This window comes from Drosophila subobscura, chromosome U, assembly GCF_008121235.1.
Source record: "Drosophila subobscura isolate 14011-0131.10 chromosome U, UCBerk_Dsub_1.0, whole genome shotgun sequence".
Taxonomy (NCBI): Eukaryota; Metazoa; Arthropoda; class Insecta; order Diptera; family Drosophilidae; genus Drosophila; species Drosophila subobscura.
Genome location: NC_048534.1, coordinates 8,211,668 through 8,230,694, shown reverse-complemented (window position 1 = coordinate 8,230,694; position 19,027 = coordinate 8,211,668). Strand labels below are relative to the sequence as shown.

General features: G+C 52.6%; 5 protein-coding genes across 7 annotated transcripts; 2 read left to right on the top strand and 3 right to left on the bottom strand.

Annotated features, from left to right (window-relative positions):
• The first annotated feature begins 151 nt into the window (after nucleotides 1–151).
• On the top strand, nucleotides 152–6,652 carry LOC117902097 (rho guanine nucleotide exchange factor 18). Of its 2 annotated transcripts, none has more exons than XM_034813199.1 (3): nucleotides 152–491; nucleotides 619–1,409; nucleotides 2,613–6,652. In XM_034813199.1, exons 2-3 carry the CDS (start codon nucleotides 668–670, stop codon nucleotides 5,909–5,911), a joined length of 4,041 nt encoding a protein of 1,346 aa, XP_034669090.1. In that variant the 5' UTR covers nucleotides 152–491; nucleotides 619–667; the 3' UTR covers nucleotides 5,912–6,652. The 2 variants fall into 2 exon arrangements, with proteins under 2 accessions (XP_034669090.1, XP_034669089.1); XM_034813198.1 differs by having other exon boundaries at nucleotides 152–549.
• LOC117902098 (DNA topoisomerase 3-alpha) lies at nucleotides 6,645–10,523 on the bottom strand. 2 transcript variants are annotated; one of them, XM_034813201.1, is made up of 5 exons: nucleotides 10,307–10,523; nucleotides 9,608–10,241; nucleotides 9,086–9,547; nucleotides 6,853–9,030; nucleotides 6,645–6,822 (listed from the first exon to the last, which is right to left on the bottom strand). In XM_034813201.1, exons 1-5 carry the CDS (start codon nucleotides 10,463–10,465, stop codon nucleotides 6,668–6,670), a joined length of 3,588 nt encoding a protein of 1,195 aa, XP_034669092.1. In that variant the 5' UTR covers nucleotides 10,466–10,523; the 3' UTR covers nucleotides 6,645–6,667. The 2 variants fall into 2 exon arrangements, with proteins under 2 accessions (XP_034669092.1, XP_034669091.1); XM_034813200.1 differs by having other exon boundaries at nucleotides 6,645–9,030.
• An 835-nt stretch (nucleotides 10,524–11,358) lies between these two features.
• On the bottom strand, nucleotides 11,359–16,216 carry LOC117900606 (zinc finger protein swm). Its single transcript, XM_034811020.1, has 6 exons — nucleotides 16,090–16,216; nucleotides 15,461–15,775; nucleotides 14,905–15,400; nucleotides 12,530–14,833; nucleotides 12,333–12,461; nucleotides 11,359–12,271 (listed from the first exon to the last, which is right to left on the bottom strand). Exons 2-6 carry the CDS (start codon nucleotides 15,517–15,519, stop codon nucleotides 12,044–12,046), a joined length of 3,216 nt encoding a protein of 1,071 aa, XP_034666911.1. The 5' UTR covers nucleotides 15,520–15,775; nucleotides 16,090–16,216; the 3' UTR covers nucleotides 11,359–12,043.
• Nucleotides 16,217–16,485: 269 nt separating this feature from the next.
• Nucleotides 16,486–17,796, top strand: LOC117900758 (cytoplasmic tRNA 2-thiolation protein 2). The gene has a single exon (XM_034811240.1). It carries the CDS (start codon nucleotides 16,560–16,562, stop codon nucleotides 17,766–17,768), a length of 1,209 nt encoding a protein of 402 aa, XP_034667131.1. The 5' UTR covers nucleotides 16,486–16,559; the 3' UTR covers nucleotides 17,769–17,796.
• LOC117900759 (nucleoside diphosphate-linked moiety X motif 19) lies at nucleotides 17,784–19,021 on the bottom strand. Its single transcript, XM_034811241.1, has 2 exons — nucleotides 18,865–19,021; nucleotides 17,784–18,802 (listed from the first exon to the last, which is right to left on the bottom strand). Exons 1-2 carry the CDS (start codon nucleotides 18,955–18,957, stop codon nucleotides 17,804–17,806), a joined length of 1,092 nt encoding a protein of 363 aa, XP_034667132.1. The 5' UTR covers nucleotides 18,958–19,021; the 3' UTR covers nucleotides 17,784–17,803.
• Between the last annotated feature and the right edge of the window lie 6 nt (nucleotides 19,022–19,027).

Here is a 19,027-nt window from a genome sequence, read left to right as displayed (position 1 = left end):
TGTAAATTTGAAAACTCCTAACCAAATTCTTAATAATAATATTTTAACAGCACGCATTTGAATTACAAAACTCTCGCTTGCGACCCACGCCAAACACCTGTGCGTTGGTTTACTGGGCAATAGTACCACGGTCACATCTACGTTACGATAACGATAGCCCGTCGCGACCTAGCGATAGGCAAAACGCATCTTAAAAAAAAACCACAAATAATGTGTCTCAAATAGCATTTAAACTGTGAAAATATCTCATAGCTATTAGCTCTTTTTAGTTTTCGAATAAATACAACGAACAGTGTACCCTCGCTCCCCCGCCCTCTCAGTTGCTTTAGTTTGCATTGTTTTACACCCTCCCCATTGTTGTTGCTGTGCTGCTGCTGTTCCACTTGTGCAAGGACAAGTGTCGTCCTTAAAAAGGCGCAACAATTTACCCCGCGCGCAACAAGGTGCACAGACGTGATCCGAGGGTTGAATCGAAAGAAAATCAATAAATAGTGCATGCAAAAGAGTGTTGCTGGCTGCTGTTGTTGTTCCTGCTGTCGTTGTGTGTGTGTATGTGTGGGCATGCGTGCAGGTGTGTGCGTGTGTATTGTATACTAAACTTTCTTTTTCGTTTTCTAGGGCCACCACTGAATAACAAGCAAAAGCAAACCACTCTATCCCTACTATTATGGACAACGGAGGCGACGACAGCGACAACGATGTGGTCACCGACTTCCTAAACTCCAACTGCAGCGAGACTGAGCCTCCGAGCACCGCGTCCGTCATCAATGGTGGCTCCACGGGGCGCGTCACTGTAGAAAGCCAAAACTATTGCATACCTGTAATCAACGCACCTGTTTCAGCTGCTCTCCCAGCTCTGCCTCCTACTTCGGCAGCTGCTCCTGCTCCTACTACTGCTCCTGCCTGTCTCAATAATAACAACACCAGCAGCAACAACAATATCCACAACATGATTCCCATCATCAATGTAACACCGCACAGCCCAGCACTGGCTTCCAAGTACAACAACATATTCGAGGACACCCTCAGCCAGCTGCAGAACATCCGTGAAACGGTGGTGCAGATGAAGAACTCCTCCTCCAGTGGCCAGCATATGCAGGAGGGGCTCGCCAATCATGGCCTGCTCAGTGCAGCCATTCTCAGCGCATCTCTGCCCGACCTCAGCGGCAATGGGCCCAACGGCAACAATGCCTCCTCCCATGCCTACGCCATGTGGTCCTCCACGGCGCCCCAACAGTGTCTGCTGCTGCACACGGATAGGCGAAAGTCATGGACAGCTGTGGACGACGCCAGCGCTGGCGGGGACTGCACCAACAAGAGCGTCAGCCTCTCCAGTCTGGACAGCGAGGAGCAGGAGACGATCCGTGTCACCGAGCAGCGACGCCGCTCAGCACGAAACAGCACTGGAGGTAAATAAATAAAATATGAAGAAGAGCCGAGCCATTCTCTCTCTCAACCGCTCTCCCTTCGACAACCGACTCTGATCACTCGCAGCAGTAACGACAGCTGCTGGTGATGCAGTTTCTGTAGTCGAATTGAGAATGCAATTCTCGGAGAGAATGCTGCCAGAAACGTCCGTCGTGTCCGCACCAAACTGATTATCCATCCCGTCCCGTACTTTTCACTTCATTTGTTAATGTACTAACAAACTCTCGAGTACGCATTTATGCGGATGATGCTAAGCACTATGTATGTGTCCAGTTTAAGGACATTTAATTGTATTTTCAATGGCAAATACAACGCCATTTACTCGCACCAGCTCCTTTTTTGCCTTCTTACACTCTGCGGTGCCTCTCTTGCTAGCAATTACATTGGTTGCTAATTGATCTTTGTGTTAAATTAGATGCCTAGGTAAAGTTTAGAATCACAACTTTTTGCTGGAATGCAAGTGTGAAATGGCCATTTTACTTGCATTTTCCATCCTTAATTAGTGTTGGAAAAGACTTGGTGTTATTTGTTTGCACAACTTGATCAACAGTGACGTAGAAAGCGCTGACTTGTTGAGCCACCGAAACTTCACGGACTTCCTATTAGATCCACTAGACGTTGTATTGCTTTATTCCTTCCATTTTGTAGATAAAATAATACATTGCATGAACCATTTAGGAAACACTAATGCTAACATACCTTTTCCGTAGTTGGTATTAGTTTATCCGCTTAGATCCGCCCGTAACAGCCTTCGGCATGGTGCAGTCATTGCATATCAACACCCAAAGATAAAAGCCAATTATAAACTTTATTTTTGTGCGTGTGTGCGTGTGTATGTGGTTCCCCCCTATATGTACGATAAAGTTGAAAACAAACCGAAGGCATATGAGGGTGTACCTCAATAATAAATAGATAAGATAGAGTATTATTCTGTTGAATGGAAATGCCCTGTGCACCGCTGTGTAGGGTGCAAGCACAGTGCCATTCCCAGGCCAAAGTTAGTTTCAATTTCGATAAGGAATTCCACAAAAGCCCCTTATCTCGGGGGTAGTAGCAACTGTAGCAGACCTCTACGGCAAACGCTCTGAGCCAAGGCAGTCCAGACCTACCGATTAGTAACTGCCATTACCACGGCCATTGACTACTTCTTTGTGTTTTCTGACTCTCCTCTGCTTCTGTTACAGGCATTTCAACGCACTCCTTGAACGAGGCGGAACTGGCCCGCGACTTTGAGCGGATTGCGGCCAAGAGAAGTCTGGCCACGGAGATCATCAGCCGGATACCGCTGCAGAAAAGCATTTCCACGTCCTCGATCATAGCCAAGGAGGATATCAAGGCTTTGGCCCGCCACCTGACAGACAGCGAGGATGAGAATCAAAGCCTGCTGCGCTCCCATGCCAAAATCGAGGTGTACGACAACGTAGAGAAGCGACCGAAGCGCGGTTCCCTCTTCTTTCGCAAGAAGAAGCCCAAGGCCAAGACGAAGTCTCTGGTTGGGGGTCAGCTGAGCGCCTGCGACGCTTGCGGTGCAAACTTAACGCTGGCCCAGATCAAGGAGCATCATTTGGACTGCAAGGCGAGGAGGATGGCTGCGGGTGGCCAGGACTATTACGACGGACCGGATGCAACCACCTTCAGCAATCCCGAGGACCAGCCGCTGATACGATCCGAGCTGCAGTTCCTCAACGATCCGCCCATTGAGGCCCAGGACCTGGGTGCCGATCCAGCTTTGGGTATTGTGCTGAAAGAGCACGATTCGTGGACGCCTAACGTACCCAAGGAGCTGCTGAAAACACTCAAGGAGCTGCAGATCAAGCGGCAGGAGCACATCTACGAGTTCATCATGACCGAGAAGCACCACTGCCAGACGCTGATTGTCATGCAGAAGGTGTTTGTGGAGAGCCTAGAGCGGCACTTTCCTGCGCTCAATCTGAACAGCATGTTCCCGCGCCTGCAGCAACTCACGGACCTGCACACCTGCTTCCTGCGTCACCTGCGCCAGAAGCAGCGGGAGCAGCCCATCGTGGACAGCATTGCGGACAATCTGTTGGATTTCTTCTCGCTGGAGCAGGCTCAGTGCTTGAGGCTGGCGTACGGCGAGTTCTGTGCCAACCATCGCAGTGCCCTCGAGCAGTTCAAGCTCTGCCTGACAGAGCCCAGCTTCGCGGAGTGGTACAAGCACTGCCTGCAGAATCCGCTGCTCAAGAAGAAGGGCATCCCCGAGTGCATTCTGTTTGTGACGCAGCGACTCACCAAGTATCCGCTGCTCATCGAACCGCTGCTGAAGAGTGCGCGCGACAATAAGCTGGAGACGGACAAGCTGCAGCATGCCCTCAATCTGGTCAAGTCACTGCTCGTGGACGTGGATGCCTGCGTGGCGGAGAAGGAGCTGCGCGAGCGACAGCTGGAAATCTATGGCCGTGTGGATGCCAAATCGTTTTCCATCTACAAGAACAAACCCTTCCGCAAGGCGGAGCTGGGTGTAGAGTCGCGACGCCGTCTGAAGTTTGATGGACTGGCCACCCTCATGCAGGGCAGGGCCAAGACGCAGCTGGTCCTCGTGGTTGTGCTCACCGATTGCCTGTGCTTCCTCAGCGAAAACTCCGGCCACAACAAGTACAGCTTCTTCACGCCCGAGCACAAGGCGGGCGTGGTGCCGCTGCAGAAGCTGCTCATCCGCGAGAAGGCCGGCACCGAGTCGAGGGGCATTTACATTATCAGCTCCAACCCGGACTTTCCCGAGATGTACGAGCTGAAGGTGCAGACGCCCAAGGACAAGAATGCCTGGATCCAGAGCATCCGCCAGGCTGTGCTCGACTGCCCCGCCACGGACATCATTGAGGCCGAGGATCTCACGGCGGAGGAGAAGCTCAGGATTGGCGTTAACAAGCGGGAGACCATCGAGAAGATGCGCCAGAAGGACATCGAGCAAGCGCTCCTGCTAGAGGAGAAGCTTATGTTGCAGCTGAATCTGCTCAAGGAGCAGCATCCCTTCGGAGATGTCACTGGCTCCTCCAATGGCAGCGCCGCCAACTTTCTGGCCGCCCTCGGCTCGTACAAGGATCTCGTCACCGCTGACTGCGACACGGGCGAGCTCTGGCGACGAGTTCTGAATACTGTGCAGGACATCAGCCAGCTGGCATCCACCATATACACAGCGGCCACGGGTCTGCCTGTGTCCCGCACTCTTAGCAGCGTGGGCGAGAAACAGAGCGATCAGTTTGCCTCCCCCACACTGCCCAAGCGAGCGGAGACCTTCGCTGGCTTCGATGAGAAGCGTGGGAAGCTGGGCGCAAAGCTGGTGCTGACGCCCCGCCTACAGGAGTTGGAGGAGACCAAGCGGGAGACCAAGAGCACAGCGAGTGCGAGTGGAGGTGCAGGTGCAGCTGCTGCACAGGCAACTGAGGAGCCTTTGGAGAGCAACTATGCCGTGCTGCAGGTGTCGCATCACCTGCACACTCTGCTGTGCATCATCTCACAGCAGATGACGAGCATCCAGAGCCTGCAGCTGCAGCTGGCCTTGTACCGGGAGAGTCCCAGGACCAGCGCGTACACGCACAAGGATCAGTTGGAGGAGCTGCGCAATCTGCAGGACAAGCTGCAGGAGGAGAAGACCGCCTGGCAACGCCAGAAGCTGCAGCAGCAGGAGGAGCTGACCGAGATGAGGGCCCAGCAGCTGCAGCTGCAGCAGGAGATCAAGGCCGAACAGGAGGATGTGCGACAGCAGCGGGAGCAACTCTACCGCAAAATGGAACTGCTCTCCAGCCAGGGTCTTTTGTTGTCGCCCAGCACACCGCTGCCACCCATGCCGGTGTCCGCCAATCACCAATGCAGTCCCGCTCTTCCTCCTACGCAGGGTGACGACAGCCACGAGACGGACAACGGCGTAGGAGTGGCGATGGGAACCCCTAGCGTGATGGGAACCACAGACCGAAGAAAGGAAAAGTGGCTGAGCGGCAACTCCAACTGCAAGACACCGCCAGTCAATCTCCTTAGCGCCAACAATGCACCCAAGGCCAACTCCAGCCTGGTCAAGCAGAAGCTGCCAATGAAACTCTCTTCGCTCTCTTCAGGCGGCAATTCCAGCGCCAGTTCGCGCGTTGACAAGTCCGCCAGCTTCAACAACAGCTCATCAGCATCGCCAGCTCCCTCTGCCGGCAGTGTGCAGCAAATTTTTCCACTTAAACTGGCGGACAAGCGGCACGCGGCGGCGGCCACACCCACAGGCATATCCACTCCCACGGCTCCCACTTTGGTGCCGCAGCACTCGCGAACGGGCAGCTCGCCGGCGATTATACAGCAGACAACGACAGGCACAGGCACATCCACAGCACCCACAGCAGTGGTGACTAGAGCCGAGTCCGCGCACTACAGCCAGAGGACGCCGACGAGCAGTCGAACGGGCATTGCACGCACAGGAGGACATGCGGGCACGGGTGCGGCACCGCGCGCCAAGCCCGAGGAGGAGGAGATCTACTTTTGACGTCAGTTCACGCCAGAAGTTGAAATCTAAAAGTCTAACATATAAAAATATAGATCTATAGAGCGTATGTTTAGCACCACGAACCCAATCCAATGGCTGCTATAAATGTTTGTGTTGTCCCCCCAAAGGTACTGGCCAAGGAGTGCGTAATTTTAGTGATCTTATTGTACTTAATGGTATTAGTATTCTTCGCATACTTCCAGCGCATCTCAAATTGTTCTGTAATGTAGCTTAACTATTTATTAACTTGATGTTTATTTATACATTTAAACGACAAAAAAACATCCTAACGAATTTTAACTTATATTCCGTTCAAAGAGCTGTCTTTTCCCTCACACTTAAGCATATATAACACTATATATATGGATATATTATATATATAACGATTGATGTATAAAACTTAACGACATTCCATACAAAATTCCAAAACTATTTTCTTTCTGTTTACGGTAGCTTAAAAATACGTTACCCAGCAAACCAAACGCGCGCAAGTGATTTCGCATGCGAGCTCGATTGCGAGTGTGTTGAGCATTTTGCAACACTCCCGCAAAAGGCACGTTTTTTGGTTTGTTGGGTATTACATATATACAATTGTTTGTACATAAATGCAAATCTCTCTTTTTGTGTGTATAGAAAACTTGTGACAAGCTTGTAACCAATTGTGCTGGAACGGATCCACTTGATCCCTGCGCATCTTTGCAATATTTTAAGCTCGCTCCAATAAATGTTAAAAAAAACGAATCTATTCCGTTTCGATCACATATCAAAGTCACTTTTGCGTGGACACTTGTTGCGTGTGTGCCCCTCCTGGCGGCACAGACCGCAGCGTCGAGTTTTGTTGCCTTCGGTCGCAGGTGCGGATGGTTTACGATTGCCCGTGCCCCAGGAATATGTACCGCCGGAACCAGATCCTCCCGCTGTGGCCGCGTTTCGAGATGTGCCTGCGTTCTCATCACCCTCATCGCCCCACTTGAAGAAGCCGCAAGACTTCTCCCGTGTGGGACAGGCATAAAACGGTCTGCCCTGATTGGGTCCGTCTCTGCGCACAGTCAGACTGCTGGCCAGCTGGCCGCAGTTGCACTTGAGCTGCTCCTCGCCGTGCGCTGGAGTTGTCCTCGTTTTAGTTTGGGTTATGGTGACAGTGCTGCTGGAGTTGGAACGCATTTGGGTGCCTCGATGGGAGGAGCTTTGTTGATTATTCTGCAGCGTGGTCACACGATTCGTCTTCCACGATGATTCACTTGAGCTTCCCCCGGATGTGGATGGCAGCTCGTCTGCCCACTGAAAGAACTGGCACTCATTGGGCTTGGGGCACTTGTAGAACTGCCGTCCCTGGTTGGGTCCATCGCGACGCACCGTGTGCTGCCGTGCTGGCTGATGACAACCGCTGCAGCGCACTGCCGAGTTGGAGGCTGCAACAGACGGCGGAGTATCCCACTCCGCGCTGTCCCTTCTCGTTCGTTTGGCTGCCGGTTTCGGAGGAGGCGTGGGAGCGGACACCGCTGCACGTTCTCGACTGCCCCACGGCATGGGCTTCTCCTCCGCTGCATATTGCTTGCTTATCCAAGAGGACAGACTCGTGTCCAGCTCTTCGGCCGCATTCCTATTCCCTCGAGTGTTGCCTGTTCCCGTGCTCACCAATGCCTCAAACTCCGCATCATCATCGGCAGCAAAAGCGGCGGCAATGTCATCATCAAAATCAATTGCTGCAGTCCCAGTGGCTGTCGGAGCATTGCTCGACTCAACGGACTCTGCGGCCGCCAGCATGGCCTCTTCGAATCCATCGTTGCTGTCGAAGAATCCATCCATTTCTCCATTACTTTCTGGTTGGCTGGCACTGCTGAAGTAGCTGCGAATGCTTCCAGTGGTTTTTGTGGCTTTTTTCGACTTGGGTTGGGTGGCGGGTTTTGGTTTCTTGGGTTTGGTCGCTCCATCTTTAGGGCCGTTGCCTCTTGCGACGCCAGCATTGGAAGGTCCGCCACCGCCGCCGCCACCTCCAGGACCTCTTCTACCAGGACCACCGCCACCGGGGCCACCACCACCGCCAGGGCCACCACCGCCAGGGCCGGGTCCACCAGCTCCTCCTGCTGTGCCCACAATACCTCCCACACGTTTCACAGAGTCCAAATTAATGTTGAATGTGGTCCGAAAGAGACTGTCGCAGGGCAAACAGGTCTTGTACCAACCACTTGGCGTGTTGAAGACGCCCCGGTAGTAGGGCGTGCTCAGGCGGAACTTGAGCAGGCGATGCCCAGCGCCACAGGTGGGACAGCATTCGTCCAGCACGGTGACCTCCTTGCACTCCGCTGGCAGCCAGACGACGTTCTTGCAGTCGGGAAAGTTATTGCAGCCGATATACCAGCCCTGCTGGTTCTTCTTGGGCTTGAGGGCCAGCGGCGCCTCGTCGCATTTGGGGCACTGGAAGAGCGTCTGCATCTGCGTTTGCTGATTGTTCCCGCCTGCCGGCTCGTTCGATGGCACCTCGTTGATGCGTGCAGATATTTTGGCATCCATGGCCGTGATCTTGTCGGTGATCTGCTGGTAGGAGAGCTTGTACTTGGCTATCTGTTCGGTGAGCACGAGCTGCGGGTCCTTCTGGCCCTGGCAGATGAGCTTCAGATCGGCCTCGAACTCTGCGCGCAGCTGTGGCTTGGCCAGGGCCAATTCCATGGCGTCGTAGCCCTCGTACAGCCCCATGCCAATAACACCCGGCACCAGAGCACCCTTGTCCAGGACCCCAATGTATCCGCGCTCCTTGATCGTGTTGATGTGCTCGGCATGCGTGGCATCCGTCCCAATGCCATGCTTCTCCATCAGCGCAATGAGATCCGCCTCGGTCAGCAGGGGCGGGGCAGTAGTGGCTCCCTCGTGCAGGGAGACCTCCGTGGGCTCGAAGCGCTGCTCCCGCTCGTAGTGGTGAATCTGCTTGGCGCTCCACTTGTCGTACACGTACACATCCAGGTAGTTACGCTCGTGAATGACCAATCCATTGGCTGTGAACTTCTCCCCCGCGATATCTATATTCACGAGAGTCTCGGAGCCAACGGCATCCTTGCTGACGCAGGCGAGAAAGTGTCGCACAACCAGTTCATAGACGCGTGCTTCGTTGCCCTGCAGATCTACAGGCGAAATGCGAATGAGCCTCTAAATCGAAGGAATCTTCAGTTTACTCACTGTCCGCGGCCTTGGTGGGATGTATGGGAGGATGCGCCTGATCCGATTTGTTGCCGTTGCGCGGATTCGGTCCCCAGTCCAGCACGCGCTGGGCAAACGCTCCCCATGCGTTGTGTCCCGTCTGCAGCTGCACGAGCGGTGCCAGCTCGAACTCCTTGGAGAACTGATTCGTCTCCGTGCGCGGGTAACTGATGAAGCCCTTGCTGTACAGCTTCTCGGCTATGGTCATGGTCTCCTTGGCCGACAGCTTGAGCTTCCGCGAGCCGAGCTTCTCCATTTCGACAGTGTCCAGGGGCGTGGGCCGCCACTTGTGCTTCGGCTTCACGGTGACACTCTCGACGGTGGCGCGGGGCTCGGGTTCCGCCAGGCAGAGCAGCAGATAATTCTCGCAGGCCTCCTTATCGAACAGACGATTTCGCGCCCAGTTAAACTCCACAGTCAGGTCATCAATGGTGTGGAGCACTATGATGCATACAAATTATGATAAGATCTCTTTGAATAAGTGAGTGAGAAGTGACTTACCTCGAATCTTCCAAAAGGGTTCGGAGACAAAGGCCTCTATCTCCTTGTAGCGCTCCGCCACGAAGCCCAGCGTCGGAATCTGACAGCTTCCATACGAAATCAGCTTGTCCGCTATCTTCTCGGGGAACAGACGTTGCAGACGCATCGTCTGGAAGCGAGTTATGGCCGCGCCAGTGCGTAGATCCAGCTCCGTGCGCACATCCACGGCGTCGCTCTGCCGCTTGTCCGGCTGACCCAGTTGCTGCAAGGCTCGCCGCACTGCAATGGTTGTTATCTCCGAAAAGCTGGCTCTATAAACAGTTAGATTTGGCTTTATCGCTCGACACACATTGATTATCTCAAAACCAATATTCTCGCCCTCGCGATCGCAATCCGTCCAAATTATGAGTCCCTGACAGCCACGAACCTCACGCTCCAAGGTTTTCTTGATTGGCAAATAGCTCTCGCCCACAGACTTCCTCACGGGCGCATCAAATAAGGAGCCGGGATCCACGACGCGCCAGTTCCGATAGGAAACCTGAAACTCCAATTGCATCAGGTGGCCCGACACCGAAGTCATCACCATTTTTGCATTCTGCCCGCGCACTGCCGCCTCAAAGTCATAGATCTTGTTGTAAACAGAGTAACCTTCGCGCTGTAAGATTGTATTTCGATATTAAATATGTTCTTGGCATATTTAGACCCTAGTCTAATACATACGCGAAACGCGGTCCCATTTGAGAGCAGGCCGGCAATTGTCTTGGCCGCATCGTTCTTCTCGGCTACGTTGAGAAATTTCATTTCTGTTGTTTGCTTAGCGTAGTGGCGAAAAGTTGCTGCATACCGGGCCGAGCGTAAACATTTTAAAACCGCTGTCATGTAAGATTGCAAACAAAATCAAATCAAACAATTTGAGGACCGCTGTCGATAAGACCGCCCTCAGAAATATACCATCAAAGTGATGAAATATACCGATACACCATAAATAAAGAGTGAGTGAACATCGAACTTAACCCACTTAAGCCCCGTTTATTTATTTATTCCTTGTAGAAATATCCTTCCACTGTTCTTCAAAATTAATCTGATCAAGTTTCATACGTATTTGAATACCCCAAGATCGACAAGAGGCTAATACTATTTTTTTGTTGATAGGAAATTATATTCCTCGACTTTAATATTCGACATTGCCTTATAAAATAAGTTTTAAACAAACAACTCTAGCGTCTAAGAAATAATATGTCATTGTTGCTGGTCAACCCGGTTTCACCTTCAGCTGGGACATTTGTAAGCCTATTTTCTTCAACTAATGTGTGTGTTCTAACTTTGTGTGTTCCCAACAGCATTGAGGCAGGTCTCGGCACTCAAGCGCAGTTTTTGCGTTTGTGGACCAACGGAACGTTGGTATTGGTACGGCAGCGCAGCGGCAGAGCCGCTGCATGCCCTGCATGCTTTTGACCATTTGAGTTGTTGTCTACTCATACATACATAATTTTCCTTACAAAAAAGTCACTATCGCTGCCAGTTTGTTCATGCGTTTGGGTAATCGAATGTAATCCCGTTGTTCGCTCAGCTCGCATTTTATTATCTCTTCTTCTGTTTCTTTCCCACAGCGTCCCAAAGCCGACTGCAGCAGCGGCGCCTGCTCTGTTATTGATATTTACCTTTGCATGTGTTTGGCGCACCGACCGCTTTTGTCACAATTCTATTGTTTCCCATGTTGCTTGGGGCCAAATCAAAATCCAAATGGAATAAGACTCATTACGATAGGGAAATACGAAACTATTTAATTTATTTATTATATCTCTCTATATAACTTGCCGGGCTTTGTATTCACGTTGTTACGTGCTTTTTTTTCGCTTTGTTTTTGTTTTGTTTTTTGCCTTTGACTTTTCATTGCGCTTGTTTTTTGAGGGGTTTTTGTTTTGCAATTTTTTTGTGTTCTTTTAGTATTTTATCTTTAGCTTTAACTCAACATAAAATCTTAACAATTAGTTGTGTACATACATGTATAGGCATATACATACATATATACGTGTATATAAGAAAAAGGATAGAGTGAAAAAGATGTAAATACAAAGTATTAGATGATGATCTGAGCCGATATGCTACACCATTCTGAATTTTGCCTGCTCTTCGTGGCTTGACAGAACATTGGACGTGCGATTCGCCGTTAAATCATTCGGTAGTATTTTGTATGCGATTTAGAACTTATATTCAGTAAAAATATTAGTAATATTTAGATCGTTTAATTATATATGCAAAAGAGTGCTGGTGCAGGTGGTGTGGTGGCCCATCGCATCTTATCCTATGGCTGCCGCCTGCACAGCGTCGCTTCAATCATTCAATCAATCATCAGTTTTAGATATAGAATAACAACAAATACATGTTAAGGGTGCCTAACACTTATGAGCCACTTGGAGCTTGCCGCCTCGGCACCTAGCAGCGTAGGGCGGTGCATCAACGACGCCAGGAACGATCCTCGGACTCCTCGTCCTCCTCCTCATCCTCAAGACGCAGCTCCGGCAACGTGTCGCTGCCCAGCAGACTCTCGCTCTCGCTGACAGACTGAATCAACTGCTTTGTGTTATCCAGAGGTGCAACGGCCACAGGAGTTGCCCCAGCAGACTTTTCAGCGGGCGCAGCCATTGGCGCAGGCGTTGGCGTCACCACAGGCGCCCAAGTAATCTACGAACACCAGATAATATATGTAGCTATAGCTATAAATGTGATTTAAGCATTTACGCACCTGCAGCAGCTTGTCTTGGTACATTTTGCCCCGGTGCACCGCTTGCTCCGCATTGATGCGTGTCGCATAGGAGAGTATTAGCTGTGGAATCTCACGGTCTACATCATGCTTGCAAATCTCACCAAAGTTCTGCAGAGGTAAAGGATTGCAAGAGTCATTAAAAGAGTTCACACTTGTCGCTCCCGACCGAAACCTACCTTGAAGTGCCCCAGCACAAAGTCCGCCTCTTCGGCCGCAAAGCCCGTGACAACGATGGCCTTTGTTCTCCTGTCCACACGCGTCGAGCCCTCCGGGAAGTTGGCCCGCTTGCGGTTGCCTGCGGCTGCCCCTGGTGTGGCTGCAAAGTGTGGAGGCTTTGTGTTGTTCGGCGCCTGACTGCCGCCCAGTGTGCGCTGCAGCTCCTCGAGACGCTTCTGTATGGCCGTTGTGTCGTTGCCCTCCTGCTGCTGGGCAAACAGCTCCAGCTCCATGTCGAGCAGCTCCTTCTTCTGTTGCTCCTTTGTCTTCTTGATGGGCGGCTGTTGTTGCTGCTGGATCTGCGCCTGCAGCTGGTCCTGATCGGCATGCACATCCTTGCGCAGCTTGTCAATGGTCTCCTGCAGCACTTTGATTGTCTCCAGCGTGTTCGCCCGCTGGGGATCCTGGTGATCCAGCCGCTCGACCAGCTCGAGCGCAGTCTTCATTTGTTTCACGTAGCTCTGGAGCAGCTCCTGCTTGCGCTTGCGCAGCCCATTGGCCAGCTGATGCACGGCCTTCTGCTGTTCCTCCTGCTTCTTCCGAATGCTCGCCGCATTGGCCGACGGATTGAGCGGTCGCGCTGCTGCCGCTCCACCCGCCGCTGCTCCAGCTGCGCCAACGCCGCCTGCTGCCGTGCTAGTGTTAAGCTTGAGTCGCATCGAGGCGGGTGCTGCCGTGTTGGCCTGCTCTGCCGTCGGCGTGGCATTGTTGCCCGCTCCCGCCTCGGCCAGCGGTGTGGCATTGCTGATCTTCGCACTGTCCGCATTGGGCGTGGGCACAGCGGGTACATTGTGCAAATGGTACTGACTGGCGTTCTTCCTGCCGCCGCCGCCGCCACCCATGGCACCACCGCCCATGGGGTTCATTTGTCCACCCTCCGCTCCGGTGCTTTCGTTGTGCCAGAAAACCTTGATAAAGCGATTGTTGAGCACCGCCTCCGTGCTTCTGTAGGCCACATTGGCCTCCGCGTGCGTGGAGAAGGTCACTATGGCAGCCTCTGGATCGCCCTCGTACGACACTTGGATGTTGACGATCTTCCCGAACTTGGCAAAGTGATTGTTCAGATGGGCAATGGTGTTGAGGCCTCGCGGCACCTTCCGCAGCTCCAGCGAGCTGTTGTGCTGCTGCATATTCGGATTGACTCGCGGTCCCAGGCGACTGTTGATCGGCACCTTGCGCTTGGTGGGCACATCGGCTATGGCCACAGTGTCCTCCAGCTCGAAGCGCCGTTTGCCCATTTCGGCCACGCCGCCGGAGGGCGCGCCATCCACCACGGGTATGGGTATGAGCTGCCGCTGAAGCGGTGTGGCGACTGCTGTGGGATTGAAGGAGAATGGCATCATGGCTGGCTGCGGGGGAGCGGCTGGGTTGCGCGCATAATCCGCAGGATTGGGCACACCCATGGGATTGGGACCCGCGCCGCCCATCAGTGGATTTGGACGCACATTCCCCGAGAAAGGATTGATGCTGGTCTGGCCCGGTTGGTTTGGTCCACCCGGTCCCGCTGGGCCCTGGACAGCTGTCGGAGGGGGCACTCCGCCACGTGCCCAGATCTCTGGGGCATCTGGATTGTACTCCCGCATGGACATCATCAGGGCAGAGTTATTGATGCCCTCAAAGACAACCGGATTGATGCCGTGATCCCAGGGACAGGTCTCGCCGCGCACGCAGTAGCCCTTCTCGTCAAAATCTCGACAACGCTGGCGCGGATGTGCTGCCGGATGCTCCACTGGCATGGGCACTGGCACCGCTACCGTCAGCTGGTTGGCGGCTGGCAGCGCCTGTCCCCGCTCTGGGGAGCTCTGGTTGCGACGCGCATTCCGCTCGGGCGACACCGAACGGCTGTGCGAGCGTCGACTCTTGTTGTTGCCGCCGAATCGCTGGCGCTCATCCGTGTTGCCGCCGATGCGGCGACGATCAAAGTTACGACGCCCATGGTGACGATTGTCAGCCGCGCCCGGTGGCGATTTGTTGCGGAACTGGCGCTGGCTTTTCTCGCGCTCATTCACACGACGATCCCTGGATCTGGAGCGCCGGAAGACACGTTCATTAGACCGGGAGCGAGAACGTGAACGCGAACGCAGGGACGCTCGACGTCGGCGACTTTCCCGTGGCTGATTCTCCTTGTCGGCATAGCCAGCGCTGCTGCCCGCCAAGGCGACGTTTCCTCCGCTGCTCCTACCTGGGGGACTGGCACTGCGCACATGATGGTAATGCGTCGCAGACTGCTGCTGTTGTGGGTTCTGCGAATCTTTGGTTTTTTGCTGCAAAGCGACCAGAAAGGAAGAACAATCAGGGCACTGGCTTGGGTTTGAGGTTTGATCTTTCTACTCACATCGAAGGCTGGCTTGGGGTGCGTGGTCGAATTGGCATCTGTTGTGGTTATGGAGGCAATACTGGCTTCTTGGCTGACGGCGGCGGTGGCCAGGGCTTCAGCTTCGCGGGCATCGCTGCTCAGCTGTGCCTGTGGCTGCTGGTCGAGCTGCGGCTGGTTGCCTGCGAGCCTTATCACAATGTCGGTTGATGTCGCCGGAGGCGGTGAGGGAGCGGCCAACACAGACTCAATGTCGGTGGAGCCATCAATGGCCAGTGCCAAGTCCACATCGAGATCTAGCTCAACGGCGCCACTTGCCACAGGCAGGGGAGCGGGAAGCGTCAAGTATTCCTCGGTGGCAATGGCATCGAACAGACGCTCCACGAAGCGCTCCGTCTCATCCCCCAGGAAGACTTCCAGCTGCTCGATCATGATGCGTTTGAGATCTTTATCCGATTTGTCTTTCTTAAGCAGCGCGATGACATAGCGCGCCAAAGCAGACGAGTCCGCATCGCAGCTGTTGTTAAGAGTACAATTTCTATAATTTAATGAAGCAGCGCAAGGGACAACAACTTACAGTGGCTCCAGCACTACGCTCAGCCAGTCCTTGAGCTTATCCGAATTTTCTAATATCATTTCGATGACGGGAGGCTAGATAGTGCTCTGGTCGTCGTTGTGGTTGCGTTGGTCGGCCTTCTTTTGAAGCTGGGCGGGGGGTTGGTTGGTCGGTCGGTCGGTTAATTGTGCTTGGGCACACACATGCACACGCGCCCAAATATATATTTTTAATATGACCTCTGCCGCTCGGGTCCACTCTCTACGTCACAGTGCCAGTTACCGCGATACGTACGATGCTCCTTACGCTTGTAACTGCTGATTGTGACTTTACGCTCTGTAAATATACGAAATTCCTGACTTTTATCTCTTATTTGACAATAGCTGATAGTTTTTCTTAATTTTCATTATTTGCTCTTCTTCTTCTGCTATCGTCAATAAGAAAGTTTCTCGATTATGCTACCCGATACTTTTTGCTGCCTACGAATGGCAGACACACAACTACACGTACACTACCACTCACACCTCGCACATGCATGCGAATTTACATACGTATGTATATATTCACGTACGACGGCACCCATTTTTTTGCGCCCAAATTTATTGCACTTGCTGTGCACTTTTCTGCTCACAAACCCACACTGGACGTACCTTGGGCCTTAAATTTAACTTATCAATAATTTTTCTACAACAAATTACAGTTTTAATGGCTATTTTTGTGTTTTTTCACTGCACTTTTTCCTGCTGCCTTGCTTGACAGTGTGACCGCGGAATTATCGATAAAATATACCGTCCCAAACTCAGAAACATACCTACTCATTTTTAAATATACCGTCCAAAATAATGGTCCTCAATTTGTATTTTCGATTTAATAGACGCTCAGCACTGAAAATGTACTTTCTGATAGATGGATACGTGTTCTAAAAGATTGGAATGTTTACAAAATAAGGCGTAGCCAAAGAAGGTCAAAGTGTTCAAGGAAACTCATTTTGTTGCAAGGTTGTTTGACAAGTTGGCTGCATGCGCGATATATCGATACACCTCTGTTGCATCCAGCCCTGGCAATTTCGTTTACCTGTGAAATTGATTTGATTTAATTTTTGATTTGCATTAGTTTTGGCATGTGCAGCATTGGAGAGGATGATTTTGGCGACGAGGGCGCTGCCCATGCCATGGTAGCGGAGTCCTTGCCCACAGGAATATTGATCAGCCCAGGAGACTGCAGCAAGTGCGGTGTGGCCTCCAATGAACTCTACAAACTGAATTTCCGCGTGGCCGAGTGTCGTGACTGCTTCCTTATCCACTGTCGACACAAGTTTCGAGCCGCTTTGGGAGCTGCCAAGGTACTGCCGCGCAACGCTGATGTCCTCCTCGCATTGGATGGCTCTGCCGAGTCTCTGGTGCTTCTGGACATGCTTCACTTCGCGCAGACACAAAACACATTCAGGCGACTGCATTGCAATGCCCGAGTAGTCTACATAGACGATCAGTCTGTGCATGGAGGTGAATCGTTGAATCTGCATGCACTTCAAGCACTCAGTAAGCGATACGAGCCACTCGAGTTCTATGTAACTGAGTTTGGAGCATCGTCCTGCTCGCTGCAGCGGCTCGAGGAATACTCCCCAGCTGCCAAAGAACCACACACAAAGCTGAACAAACTCCGCAGTCTGACAGCTCGACAGGATTACCATCAGCAGCAGCTGAAGAACTTGCTGGCATCTGTGGCGCAGAAGCTAAGCTGCAGTCACGTCTTTGAGGCGCGCATCAGTGGCGATCTGGCCAGCCAGTTGCTGGCAGCCATTGCCCTGGGACGCGGAGGTAGCGCCGCTTTGGACGTGGCCCTTCTCGACGACAGGCTGGCAGCTGGAGTCAAGCTTCTGCGTCCCCTGAGGGATCTCAACGAACAGGAGGTGCAGTTCTATGTGCATGCGCGCCAACTGAAGCCGTTGCGGGTGTCTGGCAGCAGCTATGGACAGGAGCGTGGGCCGACTGCCAGCCTGCAGAACCTGACCGCCGCCTTTGTGCATAACCTGCAACAGAATTATCCCGCCACAGTGTCCACGGTGTTTCGCACCGGGGATAAAATCATTGCAAATGCCCACGCGGAGCTGGATTCATGTGCTCACTGCCAATCCCCACTTGACGCCGAGCTCTCGGACACACTCCTCGCCATCGAGTACTCGAGGGCCGTCTCAGAGGCTGGCGTGGGCCTGTCCGAGAATGGTGACGACTCAGAGCGTCTGGCCAAGCAGCGGCTTGCGGTTAAGGATGGACTGTGCCACGCCTGCCGCTGCATACAGCTGGAGCTGGGAAGTGATCTTTTGACGTAACAAAGAAAAAATATATATAATTATCCCACAAATGTTTACAATTTTGCGAGCTGGCTGTTGACGCGCTCCTGCAGCTGTAGATGGCCATTGAAGGGAGGAACGTTTGAGGCCAGCACAACCTTGTGAAAGTCGTAGACGATGTAACGATTGTACTGCCTGCTGCTGCTGTTAAGTTCGGCAACAGAGACGTTCAGCATTATGGATTGTGTGCACTTTTCCGGCTGGTCCACGTAGAGTTCGTCGCCTGGCAGCACTCCAAACATGCAGCCATCGCAGCGGTAGTACACAGGCTGCACCAATGTCGTGCCCAAAGCACTGCGCTGGCGAGAGAACTTTAGGAGATCCTCCCAACGGCGCAGGTTCATCAGTCGTGCCGTGTCGTAGAGCAGCATAAACGGCAGCCATATCGTGCCGTTTTGGGACTGGGTCCACGCTGCTTCTGGGTCAAGCCAGTACGCCGAGGCCACCTCTTGGGGCTCTAGCAGCAGGCTCACCTGCTTCGACTGCTCTTTCAGAGCGGTAACATAATAAATCGTATCGTACTTGCGGCTTGCCGTGGCCGCAGTTCTCCAAGCTGACCACTCAAGGAGGCACCAGAGATTGGGCAGGACGTGCAGATGTTTGCATAGTGCCAGAAACTGAGTGGCATCGTCATGCACTCGCTGCTGCCACTGGGAGCGGTCGTCTGGCTGGAGGAGCAAAGTCCGTGGTTCCCCCTCAGTGGTGGCATGCCAACTCCTAATGCCCTCCTCGTTGGCACACAGCAGCAGGCCGACTTCTTCGAAAGCTTCCCTTAGTGCTGTCAGCCTCAGGGAGATGTCTCTGGAAAAATTCTGGCCAGAGGAAAGGAAATCCGCCCTTACGGACACCTGATCGCAGCTCAGCCGCTTTAGATCCTCGTCTGTCACGCCAAAGGAGCGAAAATATTCCAGCCACTCTGTAGACTCATCCGCTCCGGCATCGAACACGCCACCAGGGAAGACGCAGTGATTCAAAGCATAGGAAGTGCGCTCGCTCCGTTTGATTAAAAGTAACTAATGGACAAAAGATAAATTTAATTTAAATAATTGTCCACCTTTGTTCCCGCCTTGCTCACGCTGTAGTCAAACTTCGCAGAGGAATCCTCCTTAGCAGCTAGTATTAGGCTAGCTGAGGGTCTGTACACGCCATTATCTTGGGGAGCAACCATTATACATATATTTATTATAAACGGCAAACAGTTTCCATATCGTTCCAGTCCAAAATAAACCTTTGATCCG

What these genes read in the sequence shown, in the direction of transcription:
- LOC117900606 (XM_034811020.1), bottom strand. Translation starts at nt 15,519, where the DNA reads ATGATATTAGAAAATTCGGATAAGCTCAAGGACTGGCTGAGCGTAGTG. An exon ending in AGCGTAGTGCTGGAGCCACT is followed by an intron (nt 15,401 to 15,460) that starts GTAAGTTGTTGT and finishes TCTTAACAACAG; the next exon opens with CTGCGATGCGGACTCGTCTG. An exon ending in TTGTGCTGGGGCACTTCAAG is followed by an intron (nt 12,462 to 12,529) that starts GTAGGTTTCGGT and finishes TTACCTCTGCAG; the next exon opens with AACTTTGGTGAGATTTGCAA.
- LOC117900758 (XM_034811240.1), top strand. Translation starts at nt 16,560, where the DNA reads ATGTGCAGCATTGGAGAGGATGATTTTGGCGACGAGGGCGCTGCCCAT.
- LOC117900759 (XM_034811241.1), bottom strand. Translation starts at nt 18,957, where the DNA reads ATGGTTGCTCCCCAAGATAATGGCGTGTACAGACCCTCAGCTAGCCTA. An exon ending in CTGCGAAGTTTGACTACAGC is followed by an intron (nt 18,803 to 18,864) that starts GTGAGCAAGGCG and finishes TTTGTCCATTAG; the next exon opens with TTACTTTTAATCAAACGGAG.
- LOC117902097 (XM_034813199.1), top strand. Translation starts at nt 668, where the DNA reads ATGGACAACGGAGGCGACGACAGCGACAACGATGTGGTCACCGACTTC. An exon ending in AGCACGAAACAGCACTGGAG is followed by an intron (nt 1,410 to 2,612) that starts GTAAATAAATAA and finishes CTTCTGTTACAG; the next exon opens with GCATTTCAACGCACTCCTTG.
- LOC117902098 (XM_034813200.1), bottom strand. Translation starts at nt 10,465, where the DNA reads ATGACAGCGGTTTTAAAATGTTTACGCTCGGCCCGGTATGCAGCAACT. An exon ending in CAAATGGGACCGCGTTTCGC is followed by an intron (nt 10,242 to 10,306) that starts GTATGTATTAGA and finishes ACAATCTTACAG; the next exon opens with CGCGAAGGTTACTCTGTTTA. An exon ending in TCCCACCAAGGCCGCGGACA is followed by an intron (nt 9,031 to 9,085) that starts GTGAGTAAACTG and finishes TTTCGCCTGTAG; the next exon opens with ATCTGCAGGGCAACGAAGCA.